Source organism: Colobus angolensis, unplaced genomic scaffold (assembly GCF_000951035.1).
Source record: "Colobus angolensis palliatus isolate OR3802 unplaced genomic scaffold, Cang.pa_1.0 Scaffold59, whole genome shotgun sequence".
Classification (NCBI taxonomy): domain Eukaryota; kingdom Metazoa; phylum Chordata; class Mammalia; order Primates; family Cercopithecidae; genus Colobus; species Colobus angolensis.
Genome location: NW_012119487.1, coordinates 4,175,381 through 4,197,633, shown reverse-complemented (window position 1 = coordinate 4,197,633; position 22,253 = coordinate 4,175,381). Strand labels below are relative to the sequence as shown.

At 37.5% G+C, this 22,253-nt stretch overlaps 2 protein-coding genes across 2 annotated transcripts in view; one reads left to right on the top strand and one right to left on the bottom strand.

Annotated features, from left to right (window-relative positions):
• Positions 1-22,253, top strand: part of ANKRD45 (ankyrin repeat domain 45) — a 62,235-nt gene that overhangs the window by 20,371 nt on the left and 19,611 nt on the right. The window contains exon 3 of the mRNA XM_011962334.1: positions 4,777-4,944. Coding sequence (XP_011817724.1) covers positions 4,777-4,944 — 168 coding nt within the window. The remainder of the gene's footprint in view (positions 1-4,776; positions 4,945-22,253) is intronic.
• On the bottom strand, positions 14,979-16,802 carry LOC105526362. Its single transcript, XM_011962333.1, has 2 exons — positions 16,266-16,802; positions 14,979-15,285 (listed from the first exon to the last, which is right to left on the bottom strand). The coding sequence occupies exons 1-2, from the start codon at positions 16,587-16,589 to the stop codon at positions 15,049-15,051; spliced, it is 561 nt and encodes a 186-aa protein (XP_011817723.1). The 5' UTR covers positions 16,590-16,802; the 3' UTR covers positions 14,979-15,048.

The window sequence follows — 22,253 nt, the reverse complement described above, 5'->3', positions numbered from 1 at the left end:
AAAAAAAAAAAAAAAAAATTAAAAAATAAATCATGCTACTATAAAGACACGTGCACACGTATGTTTACTGTGGCACTATTCACAATAGCAAAGACTTGGAACCAACCCAAATCTCCATCAATGATAGACCAGATTAAGAAAATGTGGCAAATATACAACATGGAATACTATGCAATCATGAAAAAGGATGAGTTCATGTCCTTTGCAGGGACATGGATGAAGCTGGAAACCATCATTCTCAGCAAACTATCATAAGGACAGAAAACCAAACAGTGCATGTTCTCACTCATAGGTGGTAATTGAACAATGAGAACACTTGGACACACAGTGGGGAACATCACACATAGTAGGGTGGGGGGGCTGGTTGGAGGGATAGCATTAGGAGATATACCTAATGTAAATGACGAGTTAATGGGTGCAGCAAACCAACATGACACATGTAACAAACCTGCATGTTGTGCACATGTACCCTAGAACTTAAAGTATAATAATAATAAAATAAGAATTGTAAGACATTTATGGCAAAAAGTATGAAACTTTATTGATTTATATGAAAGACCACACAAAGTGTATATATGTCTCAATAGTGAGATTAAATATCATAATGCTATTTCTCTTAATTTCTTCCAAATTAATTTGTCAATCTAGTTAATATCTTTTTAAAAAGCAACTGAGAAGCTGACTCTAAATTTCAGTGGGGAAAATGAGCTATTTAATATATGATGCCAGAGAATGTTTATTATTCATCTGGAAAAAAATAAAATTATATACCTACTTTTTTTTTTCTTTTGAGGAACAACTCTTTAATTAGTCTTTATCATGCTTGCTTTTTCTTTTCTTTTAGCCACCAGAAAACATTGGGAACAGAAAAAGACGCAAAGTAAATAGATTGGCAAATATTTCTATCTATGACTCATAGAAGTTACTGCCATCAGGTATTCCCAGATATAGTGCAAAGTACTTTACATGTCTTACCTGATTTAATTCTTTTAAAAACTATCTAAAGATGTTCTGTGTTATCTCTTTTGATCAATGAGGAAGCTGAGGCTTAGAAAGGAAAAGGAACTTGTCCAAGCCTCACAGCTAGAGACTGACCTATAGTTTAAGTCCCGATTTGTCATGACAAAACGCTTAATTCCTATTACACGTTGCCTGTATTTGCAGACCTAGGACCCACTGCAAATTGGCATGTGATACCTGCTCATGTGCTATGACAAAAATACTAAGATGCCTAACTATGATTTGTCCCACCCTCCCATAGCATAATATTGATGTAGATAAATGTCTACCCGTTGTCCAATACCCCCGTATGTATAGGTGTGGCTATGATATAGATAGTTTTTTTTTTATTATTATTATACTTTAAGTTCTAGGGTGCATGTGCACAACGTGCAGGTTTGTTACATATGTATACATGTGCCATGTTGGTTTGCTGCACCCATTAACTCGTCATTTACATTAGGTATATCTCCTAATGCTATCCGTCTCCCTCTCCCCTCCCCACAATAGGCCCTGGTGTGTGATGTTCCCCTTCCTGTGTCCAAGTGATCTCATCGTTCAATTCCCACCTATGAGTGAGAACATGCGGTGTTTGGTTTTCTGTCCTTGTGATAGTTTGCTGAGAATGATGGTTTCCAGCCGCATCCGTGTCCCTACAAAGAACACGAACTCATCCTTTTTTATGGCTTCATAGTATTCCATGGTGTATATGTGCCACATTTTCTTAATCCAGTCTGTCACTGATGGTCATTTGGGTTGATTCCAAGTCTTTGCTATTGTGAATAGTGCTACAATAAACATACATGTGCCTGTGTCTTTATAGCAGCATGATTTATAATCCTTTGGGTATATACCCAGTAATGGGATGGCTGGGTCAAATGAGGTGTTTCTAGTTCTAGATCCTTGAGGAATCACCACACTGTTTTCCACAATGGTTGATATATACCTACTTTTTACCACACATAAAAATTAATTACAGGTGATTGTAAGACATGAATGTGTAAAGCAAAATATTTTAAACTTTCTGAAAAATAGAGTATTGCTATATTCTTGAGACATCACAGAGTATCTTGAGATATAAAGAACCCAACCACTAAGGGAAAATATCTGTCGGTCTATCTATCTATCTATCTAAATTTTGAACTATGCCCAAAAGGTTTCATAAACAAAGTGACAAAATAAGCCACAAAGGAAATATCTATGTAAAGACAGCCTACTAATTAATAGGCTTGGAATTCAACCCAATGGAAAAATAGGCAGAGGTTAGGAACATGCAATTTATGGGAGAGAAACTCTCCTGGCCAATAAATAAATGAAAATATGTTTAACTTCACTATAAAAGCAAATGTAAACAATGGGCTACCATGACTCATCAGATTCAGAAAAATTTAAATATTTGACAGTATTAAACATTGCTGAAGATGTAGGAAATGGGAATTCCTTCACTCTGAGGAGGGAGCATAAATTGATATAATCACTTTTGAGAACATTTATATGAAGTTGTTAATGGACATACCTGATGATCCTAATTTCCATTTCTAGAGATATGTCTTTGGGAAACTCTCACACATGCTTACAAGAAGACATAAGTATAAAAATGATTATTCAAGCCATGCTTATAACAGTTAATCATTGGAAATAAATAATAGGAGGGTAGATAAATACATTATGGTATTTTCATACAATGAAATATTACACAATAATTAAAAGGAATGAATTAGCTCTTTGGGTATTAAAATGGATAACTCTGAAAAATATTGAGGCAAAAATCAAGTTACAAAAGGATTCTGTAATAAATTGGTTAACAGCATGGATTTTACAGCCAGACTACCTGAGTTAAAACCCCAGCTTTCCATTAACTTGACTATGTGACTTGGGCAAATTGTATAACCTTTCTGTGCTATGGTTTCTTCATCTATAAAAATGAGGATAATAGTAATATTTAAAAAAACAGTATATAAAGGAAAAGGAGAGACCCAAATCAGTATTTGGCAGTGTGTCCCTAACACTATTCAAGGAAGGTAGTATTGTGACTGATTGACATGAATATTGCCATCTTTTTGGTAGGTATTTTCCAATGTGTGGAAATAGGTGTATACTCTATTAAGATTTGATGATACACTCTAAAATATTCTATTTCTTCATTCTGATTCTATGTCACCATGAAACCTTATTTAGAGAGGGGATTCCTAAGCTAAGTGTTGCAGGTGCTCCTGGTTTCTTCTTGCTGCTTATAGGAAAATACCAGAGGAAAAATAAATTGAGAAAAGGATAATTTGGGAAATTCCAAGCCTGTCCATATGGCAAAGACATGAAAATTAAGATTCACTGTCAGAAAAGCACGCTTCAGAGAAAAAACTGAGTATATGACTCTACAACCTTCTGTTGACAAGTTGGATCAAAAAGTTCAGAGTGGCTGGTTGCGGTGGTTCATGCCTGTAATCCTAGCACTTTGGGAGGCCAGGGAAGGACTGCTTAAGCCCAGGAGTTCCAGACCAGCCTGGGCAATATACTGAGACTCTGTCTCTACAAAATGTTTAAAAAATTATCGGCTGGGTGCGGTGGCTTATGCCTATAATCCCAGCACTTTGGGAAGCTGAGGTGAGTGGATCATGAGATCAAGAGATCAAGATCATCCTGGCCAACATGAGGAAACCCCATCTCTACTAAAAATACAAAAATTAGCTGCATGTGATGGGGCGTGCCTGTAGTCCCAACTACTCCAGAGGCTGAGGCAGAATAGCTTGAACCTGGGACACAGAGGTTGCAGTGAGCCGAGATCATGCCACTGCATTCCAGCCTGGCAACAGAGACAGACTCTGTCTAAAAAAAAAAAAATGATCTGGGCATGCTGGCATGAGCCTATGGTCCCAGCTACTCAGGAAACTGAGGTGGGAAGATTGCTTGAGCCCAGGAGTTCAAGGCTGCAGTGAGCTATTCATGCCACTGCACTCTAAACTGGGCAACAGAGAGAGACCCTGTCTGAAAAAATAGAGTATTTAGACACAAGAGATTAAGGGATTGACTGGGGTTATCCCTTTATCACACCAGGAAGCCTCTAGAAAGCTTAACAGTATTGTTCCTCTGTGCAATAAAGTGAATTGCAGTAAAAAGAAGTATCCTTGTGGGCAAGTTCAAACAATGATCTTTGATTTAATTTTTTAAAAATCAATCTGAAAAAAATTTAAAGATGCCTTCCATATCCTTCTTGTTTACAATTATACCTCATGGCAGTCACTTGAGAAAGTCTAAGAAATGACTTTCTAATTTGATAGGCCATAATTTTAGCTTTAATTAAAAGAATTTCCAAACCTAAGGTATACACAGTTTTAGTAATTTGTATAATTGTGCTAACAATAATGCTAGAGTGGTTAGAGTTTGATAAAAATTCTTTAAAATCACGGTCCAGTTGTGTTTAGAATAGATGACCATTAGGAAGATTGCCACCTTCCTCCCATGATGTTGAAGAGCTCAGGCTTCAGACAGTCTCTGTTGGCATCTTGCATCCATCATTTACTGTTTGCCAGGGATGTTTCCTTGGGCAAGTTTCTTACCCCACCTGGACTTTAGTTTCCTTGTCTATAAAATGAGAACTGTAATAGTTCTGACATCATAGTGGTTTTATAAAACTAAATGAGTTTTCTATATGTAAGACAGAATAGTGCCTGACCCATAGTAATTGTTCAATACTTGATCACCATTATGATCTTCCACTACGTAAATTAGCCTAAAACAGTGTTGTCTGTTTGATCTCACCATCTTCATTCCATTTGTTAGGGTATACACTCTTACACTGTGCTGCAGCCTGGGGTCGTTTGGAAACTTTGAAAGCACTGGTTGAACTGGATGTTGATATAGAAGCTTTGAACTTCCGGGAAGAAAGGGCTCGAGATGTTGCTGCTAGATATTCTCAGACTGAGTGTGTTGAATTTCTGGACTGGGCAGGTAAGGAAGCTCACAAGGGGTTAGCAAACTGACTGATGTGATGAGTTTTTCTCCTATGAGTTACAGGATATGTCACCTTTTTTCACAGTGTTTTATTTGTAGATACAACCACAGTCATAGTTGACAATAATACATGAAATTTCCCCCTCTTTCTTTATTTTGCTATTGGCCATAAACATTGTATTTATTAGTAACTGTACATATTGGAAGCTTGTTGATTTACCAACTTCTGTCTCACCAATAATTTTCTATGAGAAAATAATTTCTATAAGAAGATTATTGTATGTTCAATATATATGTTCAAGGCTATTTTTTGAGAGACTCAGGCAAAGTGGATCATTTCTTAAATGTTTAAAAAATAGCATATTTGAGTAATATATTTGATTCCTCAAATATAAAAGGTTGTAACAATAATTTTAGAAAGGTTTATTTAGGCTAAATTAATTTATAGTGCTAATAGTCAGAATAGTAGCTACCCTTATGGCATGGGGGAACTTCTGGGATGTGATGTTCTTTTTCTTAATCTGGTTGCTGGTACATGGGTATGTTTCTTTGAAAATTTGTTGAGCTGTACACATAGGTTTTGTACTTTTCTGTTGGTAAGTTATGCTTCAATACAAAGTTCAAAAAACAGCACTATTTTGTCTTCTGCTAATATTTTGCATATATACTTCCACAACCCTGTAAAATATAGCTTAAAGAGATTTCAGGAAGATGTACTTTTGTAACTAAGCTAGTGCTTATGAAGTTCACAGCATTTGTTTTGCAAGGCTATCTGCATTTCTGTTTTTAGCAAGCATTTATTGAATTCCCATTGTGAGTATAGTATTGCTGTAGATACAATTGGTTGTTCCTGCACTCTGGATATTTGTTAGGTGGGAGATTATAAGTTATGGACACATTCAACAATTATTTAAAAATATCAGAAAGACTGTGATTAAAGGTTAAAACTGGCGGAGCAGGTATTCCGTGCTACAGGGTGGTGGGAGAATAGGAAGTCAGAGCATGTTGTGCTTGAGCTGGGCCTTGAAGAATGGATGGGATTTGAATATGCAATATAAAAGGAAAGGGCATGAACAAAATCTTAGAGCTGTGAGTGAAAGTGGCATGTTGGAGGACGGTGACAAGATTGCCTTATTGAGCAGTGGGTCATAGTTTCCACAGGTAGGCTATAACATAGGTAGAATAATAAAAGGGTTGAGTACATGTCCTCTTGAGATTGAGTTTAAATACTCGTGTCCCTACTTGAAACCTATGTGACCTTGGACAAGGTGCTTAAATTCTCTATACCTCAGTTTCCTTCTCTGAAAAAGGGGCCAATAATATAGTTCCCATCTTTTGAGGATTACTGTGAAAATTAAATGAGATGATATAAAGCAGTTACCACAATATCTGGCATGTGGTCAGCACTTGAAAAATGCTGCTGCTTTTATTACACCGTACCCTTAAATGCTTGGCTAAGATGTTTTTATTTTATTCTGGGAGCCACTGAAAGTTTTTATGTAGAACAGGAAGAGGATGAAAGTGATCTTGAGGAAGATTCAGCTGGTAGTGGTAAGGTGCATGTTCATCAATAGAATGAGAAAGGGACTAGAATAGTTAATATAAATAAGGAAATTAAAGGAAGGAAACACATTTGGGAAGAAAGAGATGAATTGTGCTCTGTAGATTATAATTAACTGTCCACTTGAACTGTTTTCTATAAGCAATCTTATGTCAGTATCTTTTATTTTTATGATTAGATCTGTAAGTAAAAGGAAAACACAAATAGCAAATAATTCAATTGATCCCCCCATGATTAGTAATTTTAGGTGAAATTCACATTCCATAATTTTTCTTTTTTTTTTTGAGATGGAGTTTCACTCTTGTTGCCCCAGTTGGAGTACAATGGCGTGATCTCAACTCACTGCAACCTCTGCCTTCTGGGTTCAAGTGATTCTCCTGCCTCAGCCTCCCAAGTAGCTGGTATTACAGGCATGCGCCACTATGCCTGGCTAATTTTTGTATTTTTTAGTAGAGACAGGGTTTCACCATGTTGGTCAGGCTGGTCTCGAACTCCTGACCTCATGATCCGCCCTCCTCAGCCTCCCAAAGTGCTGGGATTATGGGCATGAGCCACCATGCCCAGCCCATATTCCATAATTTAAAATCCATTTTTGAAAGATGACCTATAGTACTTAAAAATCACAATTCAAGGACAAAGTTTGCTGTAACTTTTCTGAGAAGTTTTTTGGGGCTAATGGGTGTGAGGTATTATTGGTTTCCTTCTTCATAATATCCATCTGTTTAATTTGGGTCCTTAGGTTCTTGGAGCAATGATACCTAATAGGTCTTAGTGGTGAAAAGAAATGAAAACTATAAAAAGCAAACTAGTATTGTGTTTCCAGATCAATGATTAATATTGGAATTTCATAGAAATGTAGCTGTGGAATGTCAGAAACATAAATAACTCAATATAAAATTTAACATTTATTTAATTCAGCCTTACTATTTAATTCAGTCTTATTCAGAATGGAGTTTCATAGTAATGTGGCTGTGGAATGTCAGAAACATAAATAACATAAAATTTAACATTTGTTTAATTCAGTCTTATCAAGAATGTATATCACTTCTATTTCTTCTAGTGATTAGAGTAGGAGTTACCTGGGGAAACTTAAAGGATTCAGAAATCCCTACCCCAAATAGTCTTCTCCATTCTGCTGAAAATTCCATTAGTAGAGATAAATTTCGTTGGGTTTTAGAGGTTTGGGGATTTTTTAAGTCTTCAATAGTGCACCATTAAAATAAATATATATTAATGTTCTTTGAGAGAGAATTAGCTAACATTTCAGAACTCTGAAGGTATGAAACAAACATTTATAGAAATGTGAAGGTGGGGTTGTGCTAAGAAGGAATGGAGGTAAAGGGTGTCTGGAAAGTGGAACAAAATAAACCTTTCGTAATCCATAGTAGCCCAAGCCAGGTACTATTCTTTTCCGCTACTTATAAAACTGTAAAGTTTATTACTGTTTCAAGGATTGGTTTTGAAAAGTTTTTTTCCTCTCTTATAATGGTGGCAGATATGTTATAGATATATTTTTCTAGGATTTTTCAAGATATTTTAAGTCAAATCATCTGTCCCAGTCTCAGGCCTATCTCCTAGTTGTTCTTTGAAAAATATTGTAACCATAGTTTAAAAAATTGAATTGTCTTATCAATAAAAGTCTGAAATTAAAAAAAGTTAATCTATAATTCATCATTTATTATACTGAAAATGAAAACATTTATACTTAAAAAATTAATATATTCTTTAATATTTCCATGCTATTTTAGCAATCTGAAGTAGGAAGTTAAAAGTCTTTCTGTGGTTATAAAATTTTCTCAGGAAGGCAGGGTGCAGTGGCTCATGCCTGTAATCCCAGTACTTTGGGAAGCCAAAACGGGTGGATCACCTGAGGTCAGGAGTTCAAGACCAGCCTGGCCAAGATGGTGAAACCCCATCTCTACTAAAAATACAAAAATTAGCTGGGCACGGTGGCAGGAGCCTGTAATCCTAGCTACTCGGGAGGCTGAGGCAGGAGAATTGCTTGAACCAGGGTGGCAGAGGTTGCAGTGAGCCAAGATGGAGCCACTGCACTCCAGCCTGGGTGACAGAATGAGACTCTGTCTCAAAAAAAAAAAAAAAAATTCTCAGGAAAATAAGACAAATCACAGCTATCATTTATCAGAGATTTATTGAAACACTAAATTAAGCTTCTGTTATATACATTGGTTAATGATTAGTAATCTAACACATTGAAAATAACAAAATACTTAAACATGTAGCAGTGATAGTGTATGTTGGGAACAGGTGGTTGGAGTCACACAAATCAACAGTGAGACAAAGGATCTCTTAGCAAGGCTAGTTTACTTTCTGCAGAAAGGGTGCTGCTTGCTAGCAGTCTTGCCACGTGGGCACACACGAACAAAAGAGACAGGGTCATTTAAAATCTGGTGCGTCCATCCTACTGCTGTGTCCGGTTTCCATTGGCTGGAACAGGACCTCACATTCTGTACTCGACCTGATTGGCTAGCAACTTAGAACTTCCCAAAAGAGGTAAAGGCAGAGGAGAACAAAGGAAGAGAGGAAGTAACTTGCGGAATGCTGAGAGAGGCAAAAACACTTCCAAATAAGGAAAGAGGAACAGGCTATGACCTAATGCTTGCTTGGACCTGTTCAGGCATGCCAGGGCAAATATCTAGGCTAAAATGTGGAGCTAAGAACAGAGTATATCGATTTCTTTATTATAGCTAGCAGAATTTAAGAATATTAGCACAGGTCTTTGAATAAATTTTGCTTCTAAGAGAGGTTACTATCTATTCTGAGTCAGACTGAGAGGTATGTCCCTTTGAAGAGGAACCTCTATTTCATTTTCTACAATTCCCCCCTCTTTTATTTTATCATTCCTCTTTAAACTTGTTTAACATGTCTTGACTCAATTGCTCTGTTTGTCCTTTTAAGAGAAGTAATCATTCTGAATAGGGTGGAGGAAAGTTAGGAATTAGCTTTGTAAGAGTGGCAGAGACAAGTTTTTGTATAAAACTTTGAAGGCAGGGAATAATACAACAGCCTGTGAGAATAAGTATACCAATAACAAGAGCTAACGAGGTGAGAATTGAAGTCAAAATCCCTTTCCATCCACTGAACCAATGTTCTATCTTTTAGAAAAAGGATCATCTAGTCCAGAATTTTTGGCAAGTTCATTGGATAGGGCTGTTAATCCTTGCAGCACTCTTGTTGTAGTTCCATCAGGGGCAGTATTATTGGGAATAAAGGTACAACATTGAGTTTCAATCATGATGCAAACATCTCCCTTTTCTACTAATATCATATCTAAGGCTATTCTTTTTTTTTTTTTTTTTTTTTTTGAGACGGAGTCTTGCTCTGTCACCCAGGCTGGAGTGCAGTGGCTGGATCTCAGCTCACTGCAAGCTCCGCCTCCCGGGTTTACGCCATTCTCCTGCCTCAGCCTCCCGAGTAGCTGGGACTACAGGCGCCAGCCACCTCGCCCGGCTAGCTTTTTGTATTTTTTAGTAGAGACGGGGTTTCACCGTGTTAGCCACCATGGTCTCGAACTCCTGACCTCGTGATCCGACCGTCTCGGCCTCCCAAAGTGCTGGGATTACAGGCTTGAGCCACCGCGCCCGGCCATATCTAAGGCTATTCTATTTTTCCAGGCCATCTGGCTGGTAGGTCTTAATTGCTCATCTATCCCTTTGATGGAGTCCCTAGTATGATTTACAAATCATTGCTGATTGTAATATAGTTTATCCAGTCTACATTTTTATTTATAGATTTATAGTTAACCACCAGAACAATGTAGATTCAAATCCTGTAGCTATTTGATTCCATGCTTTAAACTTATCTGGCACTCCTCATGGGACCCCAATAACATCTATGTAAACCTGAGATCAAAGGACTCATATGGAGTTTCCCTTGGTCTGCAGTGTCTTGTTTTTACTTTCTCAGATTGATGAAACGCCAGGGTGAAGGGGATAGTCAATTGGATTAGAGCACAAGTACTGCTCCAATTATAGGGCAGAGTATCCAGTAAAGGTCCTCCACAGTACCACCATACATCTGCTCGGGGACTGATGGGCAAGCTTCTGGATAGGCTTGAGTTCCTTGCATCTTTTTATGCTTCCAAGGAACACCAAATTCTCCCCCTGTGTGCAAGGCATGAAGTAAACTTGGCATTTAGAGGTGGAAGCTGGATTGCCCTCCAGGCCTGACCCTCAGGGTGTCAAACTTCAGGAAACAGCAGAGAGAGCTTGGTGTGATGGATTATCCCAAGCAGTGGGATTCTGGAAGAGAGCCACCATACAGTCCATGCCTGGTCAACAAGGAGACCATCTGAGTGGAAAGGGACAACCTGGGCCTCTGGTCTACCGTGTGCACAAGCGTAACAATCGCTTTTATTTAAAGCGCAAACGGAATATTTAATCCATTTCAGCCAGGTATTTGCATCTTGATATCCTGTCTCAATAGCTAAGGTCTGTCTTAGATATTTCACTTTCACAATAGACACTCTAGTTTTATCATTAGTTGTCGGAGTAACTGGTGTGGGATTGAAAAAGGATACTGAAGAAGGGGAAGACGGGGGAATAATGCATATCTCAAAAATGCCTAGGGGGTCTTTCCCATTTACATCAATCCCCATACCATAGAAGTGAGCAAGGGCAAGTTTAGAGTCAGTTGAGATGGAGGTGGTGAGAGAGAGGACAGGGTTACACTGATAAGGCTGACAGTTAGAAGGGGTAGTCCCTTTAGTGAAATAGATGAGGGGTTTTAGATTTGCACAAACCTCCTCCGTGGAAGTCTAACCTTGCTCCTGAGTAGTTCAAAGGACATAGTTCCGGCTACTACAAGGTTGCCAGGCTGTAGGAGCAGAGAATTGGTGTCTCAGCTGCAGGCAATTACAGCTATGAGTGCTAGGAGTAACTGTGTCAGTTAGAGGGCTGGGGCACAAATATTTGTGTGAAAAGGCTAGCTGTCATTGATCCTTCACATCTCCACAAGGTATGACAGAGCAAGCATTAAAGGCAATGGTCTGAGGTGGGTCAGACTTAGTTATATTAATAACAAAGGACCTAATAACAGAATAAGGAAAGGAAAGGAAGCAATATAGAAGGTACATGAAAATTAAGCTTTCTTTAACTTTAACTTGGTAGGGCTCAATCCTGGTACAGCAACCCATGATTCTCACTAGGAAGATGCTTTCTTGACTCGAGTATGGTGGGTCCATCCTTTCTCAGCTGTGTGGACGGCAGTCTCGGTGATTAACAGCACCAGATAGGGGCCTTCCCAGCTGGGCTCGAGTTTTCCTTCCTTCCACCCTTGGATGAGAAGGTGGTCCCCAGGTTGGTGCTGGTGTTCTGGAAATTCTAGTGGTGGCTGGTGCTAAGAGACCTTTGACCTTAAGAGAAGAAAAGGTAGAGGAGAGACCAAGTATATAATTTCTGAGGAACTGATCCTTAGTTTTAAATGTAGGAACATCAGCTGAGGAATGTAAATAAGGTAATCCATATAACATTTCATATGGAGAGAGGCATGTATCCTTTCAGGGAGCTGTCCTGATCATTTGGTCCACAGTAAACGAGTTTCTAGAACTAATTTGGTTAAGTGGTTCTTTAAGGTCTGATTCATCCTTTCTACCCTCCATGATGAAGATGGATGCCAAGGGATATGATACGCCCATCTAATGTTTAAAACCTGGGATAGCTTCTTAATGACATGGGCTGTGAGATGGGTTCCATTGTCCAAGTCCATATTTTCTATTAGCCTACATTTGGGTGCTATATTCTCAATTAATGCTTTAACTACATAATTAGCTGTTGCATTTGAAAAGGAGGAGCTTCAGTCTAGTGAGTGAGATGATCTACTCTCACCAACAAATACTTTAGGCAACTGATTGGGGTCATTTCAGTGCAGTTCATTTGAATGCTTTGGAATGGCCTTAGTCTTGGATCCCTCCCCCTTGGAGGTGATTTCTTTATGACTTGTTTGTTGGTTTTCTTACATATTAGACAACTATTTGTAACTTGCTTGGCTAGGGTATAAATTCCTATACATCTATGAAGTCTGAGAACTGTGGTTAAGACCTCCCTTATGAGAGGTTTGGGTAACATCTTCCTTTGATCTGGCAATATCCATTTTCCTTCTGTGTTCTCTTTAGCTTCTATTTTTATTAACTTTTCCTTTTTTAGTGGAAGAGAAGATGGGGACTGCAGTAGGGGAAGGAAGGCAAGGAATTAAGTGAAAGGCATTTTAGAAGAAACAGCAGCTTGTTTGGTTATCTGACCTGCAAGGTCATTTGGTTATTTCCCTGACTTGTGAAAGAAAAGTCCTTTATGCCCTGGGACATGTACAATAGCTATCTCTTCTGGCAACTGGAGATTGTCTAGGACACGAACAATTAGTTCTTTGTGGACTAGATCTTGGCCTTTACTGTTAATAAGACCTTGCTCAGCCCAAATTTTTCTAACTGTATGTACCACTCCAAAGGCATACTTAGAATCAGTATAAACAGTTCCTTCTTTGTTCTGCAAATATTTCAAAGCTTGATTGAGTGCAAACAGGTCACAGGTTTGGGCAGACTAATTATTGGGCAGTCTTCCTGACTCTACTTCTTCAAGCGTTTCTCCATCAATTACTGAATACCAATTATGTTTTTCTACTTTGACTATTTTGGAGGAACCATCTATAAACCAGTGCCGCCCTGTTTTAAAAGGGACCTCTCCTAGATCTGGCCTGACTTTTGTTTGGTAGTGAAATCTAGACACAAATGTTTTTTAAATTTGGGTCTCCTGCCAAGAAACCTGCTGGGTTGAGCAACTTATCAGTAGTCAAGGTGAAATCATCTTTTTCTGGTAAAATAGCCTTATATTTCAAGATTCTGGAGTCAGTAAGCCACTTTCCTGCTTTTGATTTAAAATAGCTCTAACTTGGTGGGGTATGCTTGCAGTTTATTTCCCCCCAAAGGTTAATTTTCTACTGTCTTCAACTAATACTGCTATAGCCGCGGGTCTTTATCTTCCCTGTCTTACTCGAAACATTTCCTATCTTGAAGTTTTTGGGTGATGCCTGACTAGAATAGGCCCTTTCTCTGGAGCTTTCAACCCCCCTTGCTCCTTGCTGGCTGTTTCTAGCACTCCTGGGTGCGGTGGCAGTGGCAACAGGGGAGAGGGGCTTGGCTGAACCTCTCCTACTAGAGGCTTCTTGCCCTCCCTTCCTTTGGAGGCTTGCCAAGTCTTTTCCCATGTTGAATCCTAGATAGGCCCAATCCCTTGTGCTAGGGATGTCTCGCCTGTTCTTTGTTCTTTTCCCGGGAAGGCTCAATCCCCCAGATCCTTCAGACTGGGGATATCTTGGCTGTCCCATCTTTAAAGGCTTGCCAAAAGGCTCAATCTCTCGTACCAGAGATGTCTCACCGATTCTCTTTCCCTGGGAGGTTAACCTTCCTCCTTTTCCCTTTTGGAGGTTCCTTACACCCTTCCTGTGTGTGTTCACGCACTCTGTCCAGCAACAGACTGGTAATTGGTCATGCACACACACTCAGCTTCCAAAAGCTGACCACCAAGGAAGTACTTTGCCACCCTCTTGCAGCTTTTCCTACCTTGGCCCATGCATGGAGTCACCTGGTCCCTGCAGTCCCACAAGCCTCTCTCTTTCCCTGCGTTGCTGAGAATCCAACTATATTCCTTGCACCAGGTAGGTCCTGGCTGTCCTCCTGGGGCTGCTGCAATGGGCGGCAGGGCACCTCCCCATGAGAGAGGACCAAAGACTGTCCCAGAGGGGAATGTTAATCCCCTATGGGCCACCAAATTGTTGGGAACAGGTGCTCAGTGTCACAAAAAATCAACACTGAGACAAAGGATCTCTCAGCAAGGCTAGTTTACTTTCTGCAGAAAGGGTGCTGCTTGCTAGCAGTCTTGCCACACACGAACAAAAGAGACAGAGTTGTTTATAACCTGATGCGTCCACCCTACTGCTGTGTCCAGTTTCCATTGGCTGGAATGGGACCTCACATTCTGTACTCGACCTGACTGGCTAGCAACTTAGAACTTCCCAAAAGAGGCAAAGGCAGAGGAGAACAAAGGAAGAGAGGAAGTAACTTGTGGAATGCTGAGAGAGGCAAAAACACTTTCAAATAAGGAAAGAGGAACAGGCTATGACCTAATACTTGCTTGGACCTGTTCGGGCATGCCAGGGCAAATATCTAGGCTAAAATGTGGGAGCTAAGAACAGAGTATATTGATTTCTTTGTTACAGTTAGCAGAATTTAACAATATTAGCTTGGGTCTTTGAGTAAATTTTGCTTCTAAGAGAGGTTACTTTCTATTCTGAATTAGACTGGGAGAAAAGTCCCTTTGAAGAGGAACCTCTATTTCATTTTCTACAGTATACAATTTATTATCTGGTACTTTAGTAAGTCCAGGTTCTTTTTTAATTGAATGGAAGCAACATTTCAACCCAGGCTTCTTTGAAAAATTTTAGTAAAGATTGTGGCAAAAAATTTATAAAGGTTTCCAAAGAACCATTTTTATCTTTAGATGATAGATTTCTTTTGTGATCTCTATATTTGACTAAGCTACATTTGCATATGCATATATTTCGTGTCTTCTGGCTCCTTCTTCTTTACTCTTCTTCTTTAATTTGCAGTGCTTAATTTTCTTAGAGGAAGGATGGTAAGACCTGTGATCCCAGATCTTGTGTATCGCTGATGCTGTGGTTGCCACTCTGTAGAGTGTTTTGTCAATGTTGTAGATGAATGGGCTTTCTAGATCATTACCAGGTTTTTCTAATGAGGCTTGGTTTTTCAGCTGAAAGGGGAAAAACAATATAGATTTTATCTACATAAAATAGTAGAGTTCAATACTATAGTATAGTTAATAATATAGTTCAAATTAAATTTGTGTTCTAAATGTGTAAAGAAACTTTATTAAAACAGCACACATCAATTATTTATACAAAAGGAAGGTTACTATAGAAGAAAGGTATAAATGCAAAGGAAATGTTATCTGTATGCCACATATATGATCCTTATCACCATCAGCAAACAATTAGGTGTCCTATGTTTAGGGTACTCTCTTGTGAGAAATTATTTGATTAGCAAAATGTATTCCTTTACTAAAGAACCTCAAGGTATAATACCATAAAGTAACAGTCATTTTAAAAATAAGAAAACATTTATAAATATCTAATTCTTCTGAAGGTCAATGAGGTTTTGTTTGTTTTTTGATCAAAGAGCTTTTAAGGTTGCCTCTGAAACTATGGTGTCGTCTATTGGCAAAGTGGGAAATTATATAATAGTTTAAAAACTCCATTTCCCAGAAAGTTGTTTTAATATTAGCAATTAGTTTATAGCCCATATAAAAATTACATGACAACTTTTGTACTTAGATTTCTTAGATACATCTGGAAGGGTTCTAAGAGATCTCTTGTTACAGATCCTTTTATGGATGAGGCAACTGAGAAAGAACAAATGACTTACCTAAGGACCCAGACAGATAACTTGATTTTCCATACATTCTCCGAATGGTAGCACACTACTTTTTTTGGTGTGTTTTGTAACTTGAAGTAGAGGGGACTAGATGATTCTAAGGACCTTCTAATTCAATACACATTTGTTCAACACCTAGTATGAGCAAGACACTGTGCTAGACACTGGGGAGGAATGGGAAGTTGGGGGAAGATTACAATGAGGAATAAAACACGGTACCCTCTCTCAAAGAAACTGGTAATATTATGTTCTAAACCCTTAGAGATTTTGTAACTATTACTACTTGTATCATGAATGCACCTTTTTTTGGTGTTTCTTCCATTTCATCCACAGGTAATGCACAGACAAAACAAATAAGATGAAAAAGAGAGCTTGTGATAAATTATAAATGAGATATAAACAACCGTGAAATATATCCATGTTAGCAAAGTAGCAGCATAGTTTTTCCAGAAGATAAGGCAGACGGTGAGATGGACAAGTCTTAAATTTCCAATAATGTACTTCTTCTGGAAGAATCTCCCATCCAACCTTTGTCCAGATAGTTCCATCACAAATGCAGAAACTCTCCCCAAAGAAGCAGATAAGCAACAGAGAAAAAATCAGTGGTAGTCCTTGATTAGACATCCTTTTTTGTCAACTGAAAAAAAAAGTAGCTAAAATTTAGCTATTTTAAAATAGCCAAATTAGCTAAATAATAAAATAAAATAGCTAAATTCCCTATGAAGGGAAGCAGAAAATACCATGAGCTATTAGCTAAAATGGTGCTTCAATAAAAGCACTTCATATAACCTTGCCAGTCAGCAAAATATGCCCAGCAAAGGATACACTGATGATCATTGTAACATTATCAGTCATAGTGACTCGGGGTAAGTTCAGTGACATCATAAAGAACCACATTGCAACTAAAAGGTGTCACCTGACCAATCACATTGAGTTTCTTAAAGATACTTTTTTTTTGTTGTGTTGTTGTTTTGCCAGAATGGTTTCAGCTTCTTCAATTTTCCTTAAAATGAACACTTTACTAATATTTTGTTAGCTAATAAATTCAACTATAGTCATATTAATAGAATCTTATGGAAATAATTTACTCATATCACCTCTAACCTTTCTTCTGAAGCACTGCAGTTTTGCATTTACTTAAAAAATAGTATACCACTTCACATAACCTAGTATCTGCTTTTATTTTTTTGTTTGGGAATGTCCTTCCCTTCAAATAGTTCAACAAATACTGAGTGCCTATCCCTTATAATATATTCCTGTGGTGGTGATGTGGTCCTATCAGGTAGTGGGTAAGGGGTGAGGAAGGTGGCATGGCGTATGATGAAAAGATGGGACGTAGACCTTGCCTTTAAGGAGTGTACAATCTGGAGGTAAAAGCAAAAACCAATGTAATAATTTAAATGATTCTGATTTTATTATAAAAAATAAATATAAAAATAAATATAAAAAATTATAAGTAAATAAAATTATAAACACATAACTGTTGAGAGGGCAATGAGTTCCACTTGAGGGAATTAGGAAATTTTGCAGAAAAAGATATGTGTGTGGGCTTTAAAGAATGAGTAGAATTTTTGTAGGCAGCAGTGTAGAGAGGATATCTAAGATTGGGGAAACATAATAAGCAAAGACATTTTGTGTAAGCATTCATATAACAAATATTTATTGAGTGCTGACTGTGTGCTAAACACTGTTCTAGGAGCTGAGAATACGTACACAGTGTAGCCCAAAACAGAATCATTAACCTTCATAGAGTTTACTTTCTAGTAGGGGGATACAGAAAATAATTGTATCTATCTAAATCTATGTGTCTGTATCTGTGGAGTGCTATGGTGATATGATATGTCATTGTAGTTTTGATTTGCATTTCTCTGGATGATCAGTGATGTTGAGCACCTTTTCATTTACTGGTTGCTATTTTGTATGTCTTTTGAGAAATGTCTATTCACATCTTTTGCCCATTTAAAAAATAGGATTATTAGATTTTTTCCTATTGAGTTTGTTAGAGCTCCTTATATATTCTGGTTATTAATCCCTTGTCATATGGGTAGTTTTCTTCCATTCTGTGGGTTGTCTCTTCATTTTATTGATTGTTTCCTTTGCTGCGCAGAAGCTTTTTCATGTCATAATCCCATTTGTTGATTTTTTCTTTGGTTGCCTCTGCTTGTAGGGTATTACTGAAAAAATCTTTGCCCAGACCAGTATCCTGGAGAGTTTCCCTGTTGGGAGAACCCGCTCCCAATAGTTAACATGGGTTCTTTTCTATTTCCTAGGCGTCTTGGCTGGTTTGAGAAATAAAGGGAAAGAGTACAAGAGAGAAAAATTTTAAAGCTGGGTGTCCGGGGGAGACATCACACGTTGGCAGGTTCCGTGATGTTCCCCAAGCCATAAAACCAGCAAGTTTTTATTAGCGATTTTCAAAAGGGGAGGGAGTGCACGAATAGGGTGTGAGTCACAGAGATCACATACTTCACAAGGTAATAAAATATCACAAAGCAAGTGGAGGCAGGGCGAGATCACAGGACCACAGGATGGGGCGAAATTAAAATTGCTAATGAAGTTTCCGGCACGCATTGTCACTGATAACATCTTATCAGGAGACAGGGTTTGAGAGCAGATAACCTGTCTGACCAAAATTTATTAGGTGGGAATTTCCTCCTCCTAATAAGCCTGGGAGCGCTACAAGAGACCGGGGCTTAGTTCATCCCTTCAGCTTCGACCATAAAAGGCAGCCGCCTTAAGGGGTCCGTTCATAGACCTACCCTCAGGGCACATTCTCTTTCTCAGGGATGTTCCTTGCTGAGAAAAATAATTCAGCGATATTTCTCCTATTTGCATTTGAAAGAAGAGAAATATGGCTCTGTTCCACCTGGCTCACCTGCGCAGTCAGGCTCCAAGTCTTATCTCCCTTGTTCCCTGAAGATTGCTGTTATCCTGTTCTTTTTTCAAGGTGCCCAGATTTCATACTGTTCAAACACACATGCTCTACAAACAATTTGTGCAGTTAACACAATCATCACAGGGTTCTGAGGTGACATATACCCTCCTCAGCTTATGAAGAAAATGACGGAATTAGGAGATTAAAGACAGGCATGGGAAATCACAAGGGTATTGACTGGGGAAGTGATAAATGTCCATGAAATCTTCACAATTTATGTTCTTCTGCCGTGGCTTCAGCCGGTCCCTCCGTTGGGGGTCCCTGACTTCCCGCAACATTTCTCAAATGTTTTCTTATAGTAGTTTCATAGTTTGAGGTCTTATATTTAAGTCTTTAATTCAGTTTGATTTAATTTTTGTATGTGGTGAGAGATGGGGTCTAGTTTCTTCTGCTTATGGATATCCAGTTTTCCCAGCACCATTTATTGAAGAGACTGTTCTTTCCCCAATGTATGTTCTTGGCATCTTTGTCAAAAGTGAGTTCACTGTAGATTTATGGATTTATTTCTAGGTTCTTCATTCTGTTCCATTGGTCTGTGTGCCTGTTTTTAGGCCAGTCCCATGCTGTTTTGGTTACTGTAGCTCTATAGTATAATTTGAAGTCAAGTAATGTGATTCCTTCAGTTTTTTTGTTTTTGTTTTGCTCAGGATGTCTTTGGCTATTCTGGGTCTTTTTGGTTCCATAAAAATTTTAGTATTGTTTTTTCTATTTCTGCAAAGCATATCATTAGTATTTTGATACCAATGTATTGAATCTGTACATTGCTTTGGGTAGTATGAGCATTTTAACAATATCGATTCTTCCAATCTATGAACATGGAATGTCTTTCCATTTTTTGTGTCCTCTTCAGTTTCTTGCATCAGTCTTTTATAGTTTTCATTATAGAGATTTTTCACTTTTTGGGTTAAGTTTATTCCTAAGTATTTTATTTTCTTTGTATGTATTGTAAATGGGGTTACTTTCTTGATTTTTTTTTTTTTTCAGATTGTTCACTGTTGGCCTATAGAAATACTACTGATTTTTGCATGTTGATTTTGTATCCTGCAATTTTACTGAATTTGTTTATCAGTTCTAATAATTTTTTTGGTGGAGTCTTTACACTTTTCCAAATATAAAATTATATCAGCTGGAATCAAGGATAATTTTACTTCCTCCTTTCCAATTTGGATGCCCTTTATTTTCTTCTCTGATTGCTCTAGGTAAGACTTCCAACACTACATTGAATAACAGTGGTGAAAGTGGGCATTCTTGTCTTACTCCAGATTTTAAAGGAAAGGCTTTCAGTTTTTCCTGTTCTACATTACACCAGCTGTGGGTCTGTCATATGTGGCTTTTATTGTGTTGATGTATGTTCCTATTATACCCAGTTTTTTGGGGGCTTTTACATGAAGCAATATTAAATTTTAGTCTCAATTAAAATGATCATATGGTTGTGTCCTTCATTCTGTTGATATGATGTATCACATTAGTTGATTTGCATTTGTTGAAACATCCTTGCATCCTTGGGATAAATGTCACTTGGTCATGATGATAGTCATGATGAATGATCTTTTAAATGTGTGGTTGAATTCAGTTTGCTAGCATTTTGTTGAGGATTTTTCCATCAGTGTTCATCAGGGAGATTGGCTTGTAGTTTTGAGGTTTTTTTTTTTTATGTATCTTCATCTGGTTTTGGTATCAGGGTAATAATGGCTCTGTAAAATGTATTTGGAAGTATTTCCTCCTTCTCTATTTTTCAGAATAGTTTGAGTAGGAATCGTATTAGTTCTTTAAGTGTTTGATAAAACAGCATGAAGCTATTGGGTCCTGGGCTTTTCTTTGCTTGGAGGCTTTTTATTACAGCTTTCATCTCGTTACTTGTTATTGGTTTATTCAGGTTTTGGATTTCTTCATGGTTTAAACTTATAGGTTGTATGTGTCTAGAACTTTATCCATTTTATCTTAAGTTTTCCAATTTATTGGCATATATTTGCTCATAGTAGCCTCTAATGATCTTTTGAATTTCTGTGGAATTGGTTGTAATGTCTTCTTTTTCATTTTTTCTGATTTTTAAAATTTGGGCCTTTATTTCTTAGTCTGGCTAATGGTTTGCCAATTTTGTTTATCTTTTCAAAAAACCAACTTTTCATTTCATTGATCTTTTGAAATTTTTTTAAAATTTCAATTTCATTAATTTTTGTTAGGATCTTTTTTATTTATTTTGTTCTACTAATTTTGGGTTTGGTTTGCTCTTGGTTTTCTAATTCTTTAAGATGTATTGTTAAGGTGTTTATTTGAAGTTTTTGTATTTTTTTAATGTAGGCGTTTATTGCTATAAACTTTCCTCTTAGTATTGCTTTCATTGCATTCCATAGTTTTGGTATATTGTGTTTCTATTTTCATTTGTTGCAAGAATTTAAAAAATTTCCTTCTTATTAGTAATTTCTTCATTGACACACTGTTCATTCAGAAGCATACTGTTTCATTTCTATGTGCTGTATAGTTTCCAAAATTCCTCTTGTTATTAATTTCTAGCTTTATTCCATTGTGGTCAGAGAAAATACTTGATATAATTTTAATTTTTTTTGAAACTTTTAAGACTTTTTTTGTGGCCTAATATATGGTCTGTCCTTGAGAATGATCCATGTGCTGAGTAGAAAAATGTGCCTTGTGCAGTCATTGAATGAAATGTTCTGTAAATATCTAGTAGGTCCATTTGGTCGGTAGTGCAAATTAAGTCCGATGTTTCTTTTTTAATGTTCTGTCTGGATGATCTGTCCAATGCTGAAAGTGGGGTGTTGAAGTCTCCACCTATTATTGTATTGGGGTCTATCTCTCTCTTTAGCTCTAATAATATTTGCTTTAAATATCTGGGTGCTCCAATGTTGGGTGCATGTATATTCCCAGCTGTTATATCCTCTTGCTAAAGTGACCCCTCTATTATTATATATGACCTTCTTTGTCTCTTTCATAGTTTTTTTCTTGAAATCTATTTTGTCTGATGTAAGTGTACTACTCCTGCTCTTTATTGGTTTCCATTGGCATGGAATATCTTTTTTTATCCTTTTATTTTCCACCTATGTGTATCTTTGTAGGTGAAGTGTGTTTCTTATATGTAACAGATAATTGGATCTTTGATTTTTATCTCTTCAACCACTCTATGTCTTTTGATTGGGGAGTTTAACATTCAGTGTTATTATTGGTTAAGTAAGGACTTATTCCTGCCAGTTTGCTATTTGTTTTCTGGTTGTTTTGTGGTCTTATATTCCTTCTTTCCTTCCTTCCTGTCTTCCTTTTAGTGAAGGTGATTTTCTCTGATAGTATGTTTTAATCTCTTGCTTTTTATTTTTTGTGTCTCTGTTTTTTTTTTTTTT

Excerpts from the sequence above, each read along its gene's own strand:
- LOC105526362 (XM_011962333.1), bottom strand. The coding sequence starts at position 16,589 with ATGTCTAATCAAGGACTACCACTGATTTTTTCTCTGTTGCTTATCTGC. Across the intron at positions 15,286-16,265 it reads GGAAGAAACACCAAAAAAAG|CTGAAAAACCAAGCCTCATT; the intron begins GTGCATTCATGA and ends TTCCCCTTTCAG.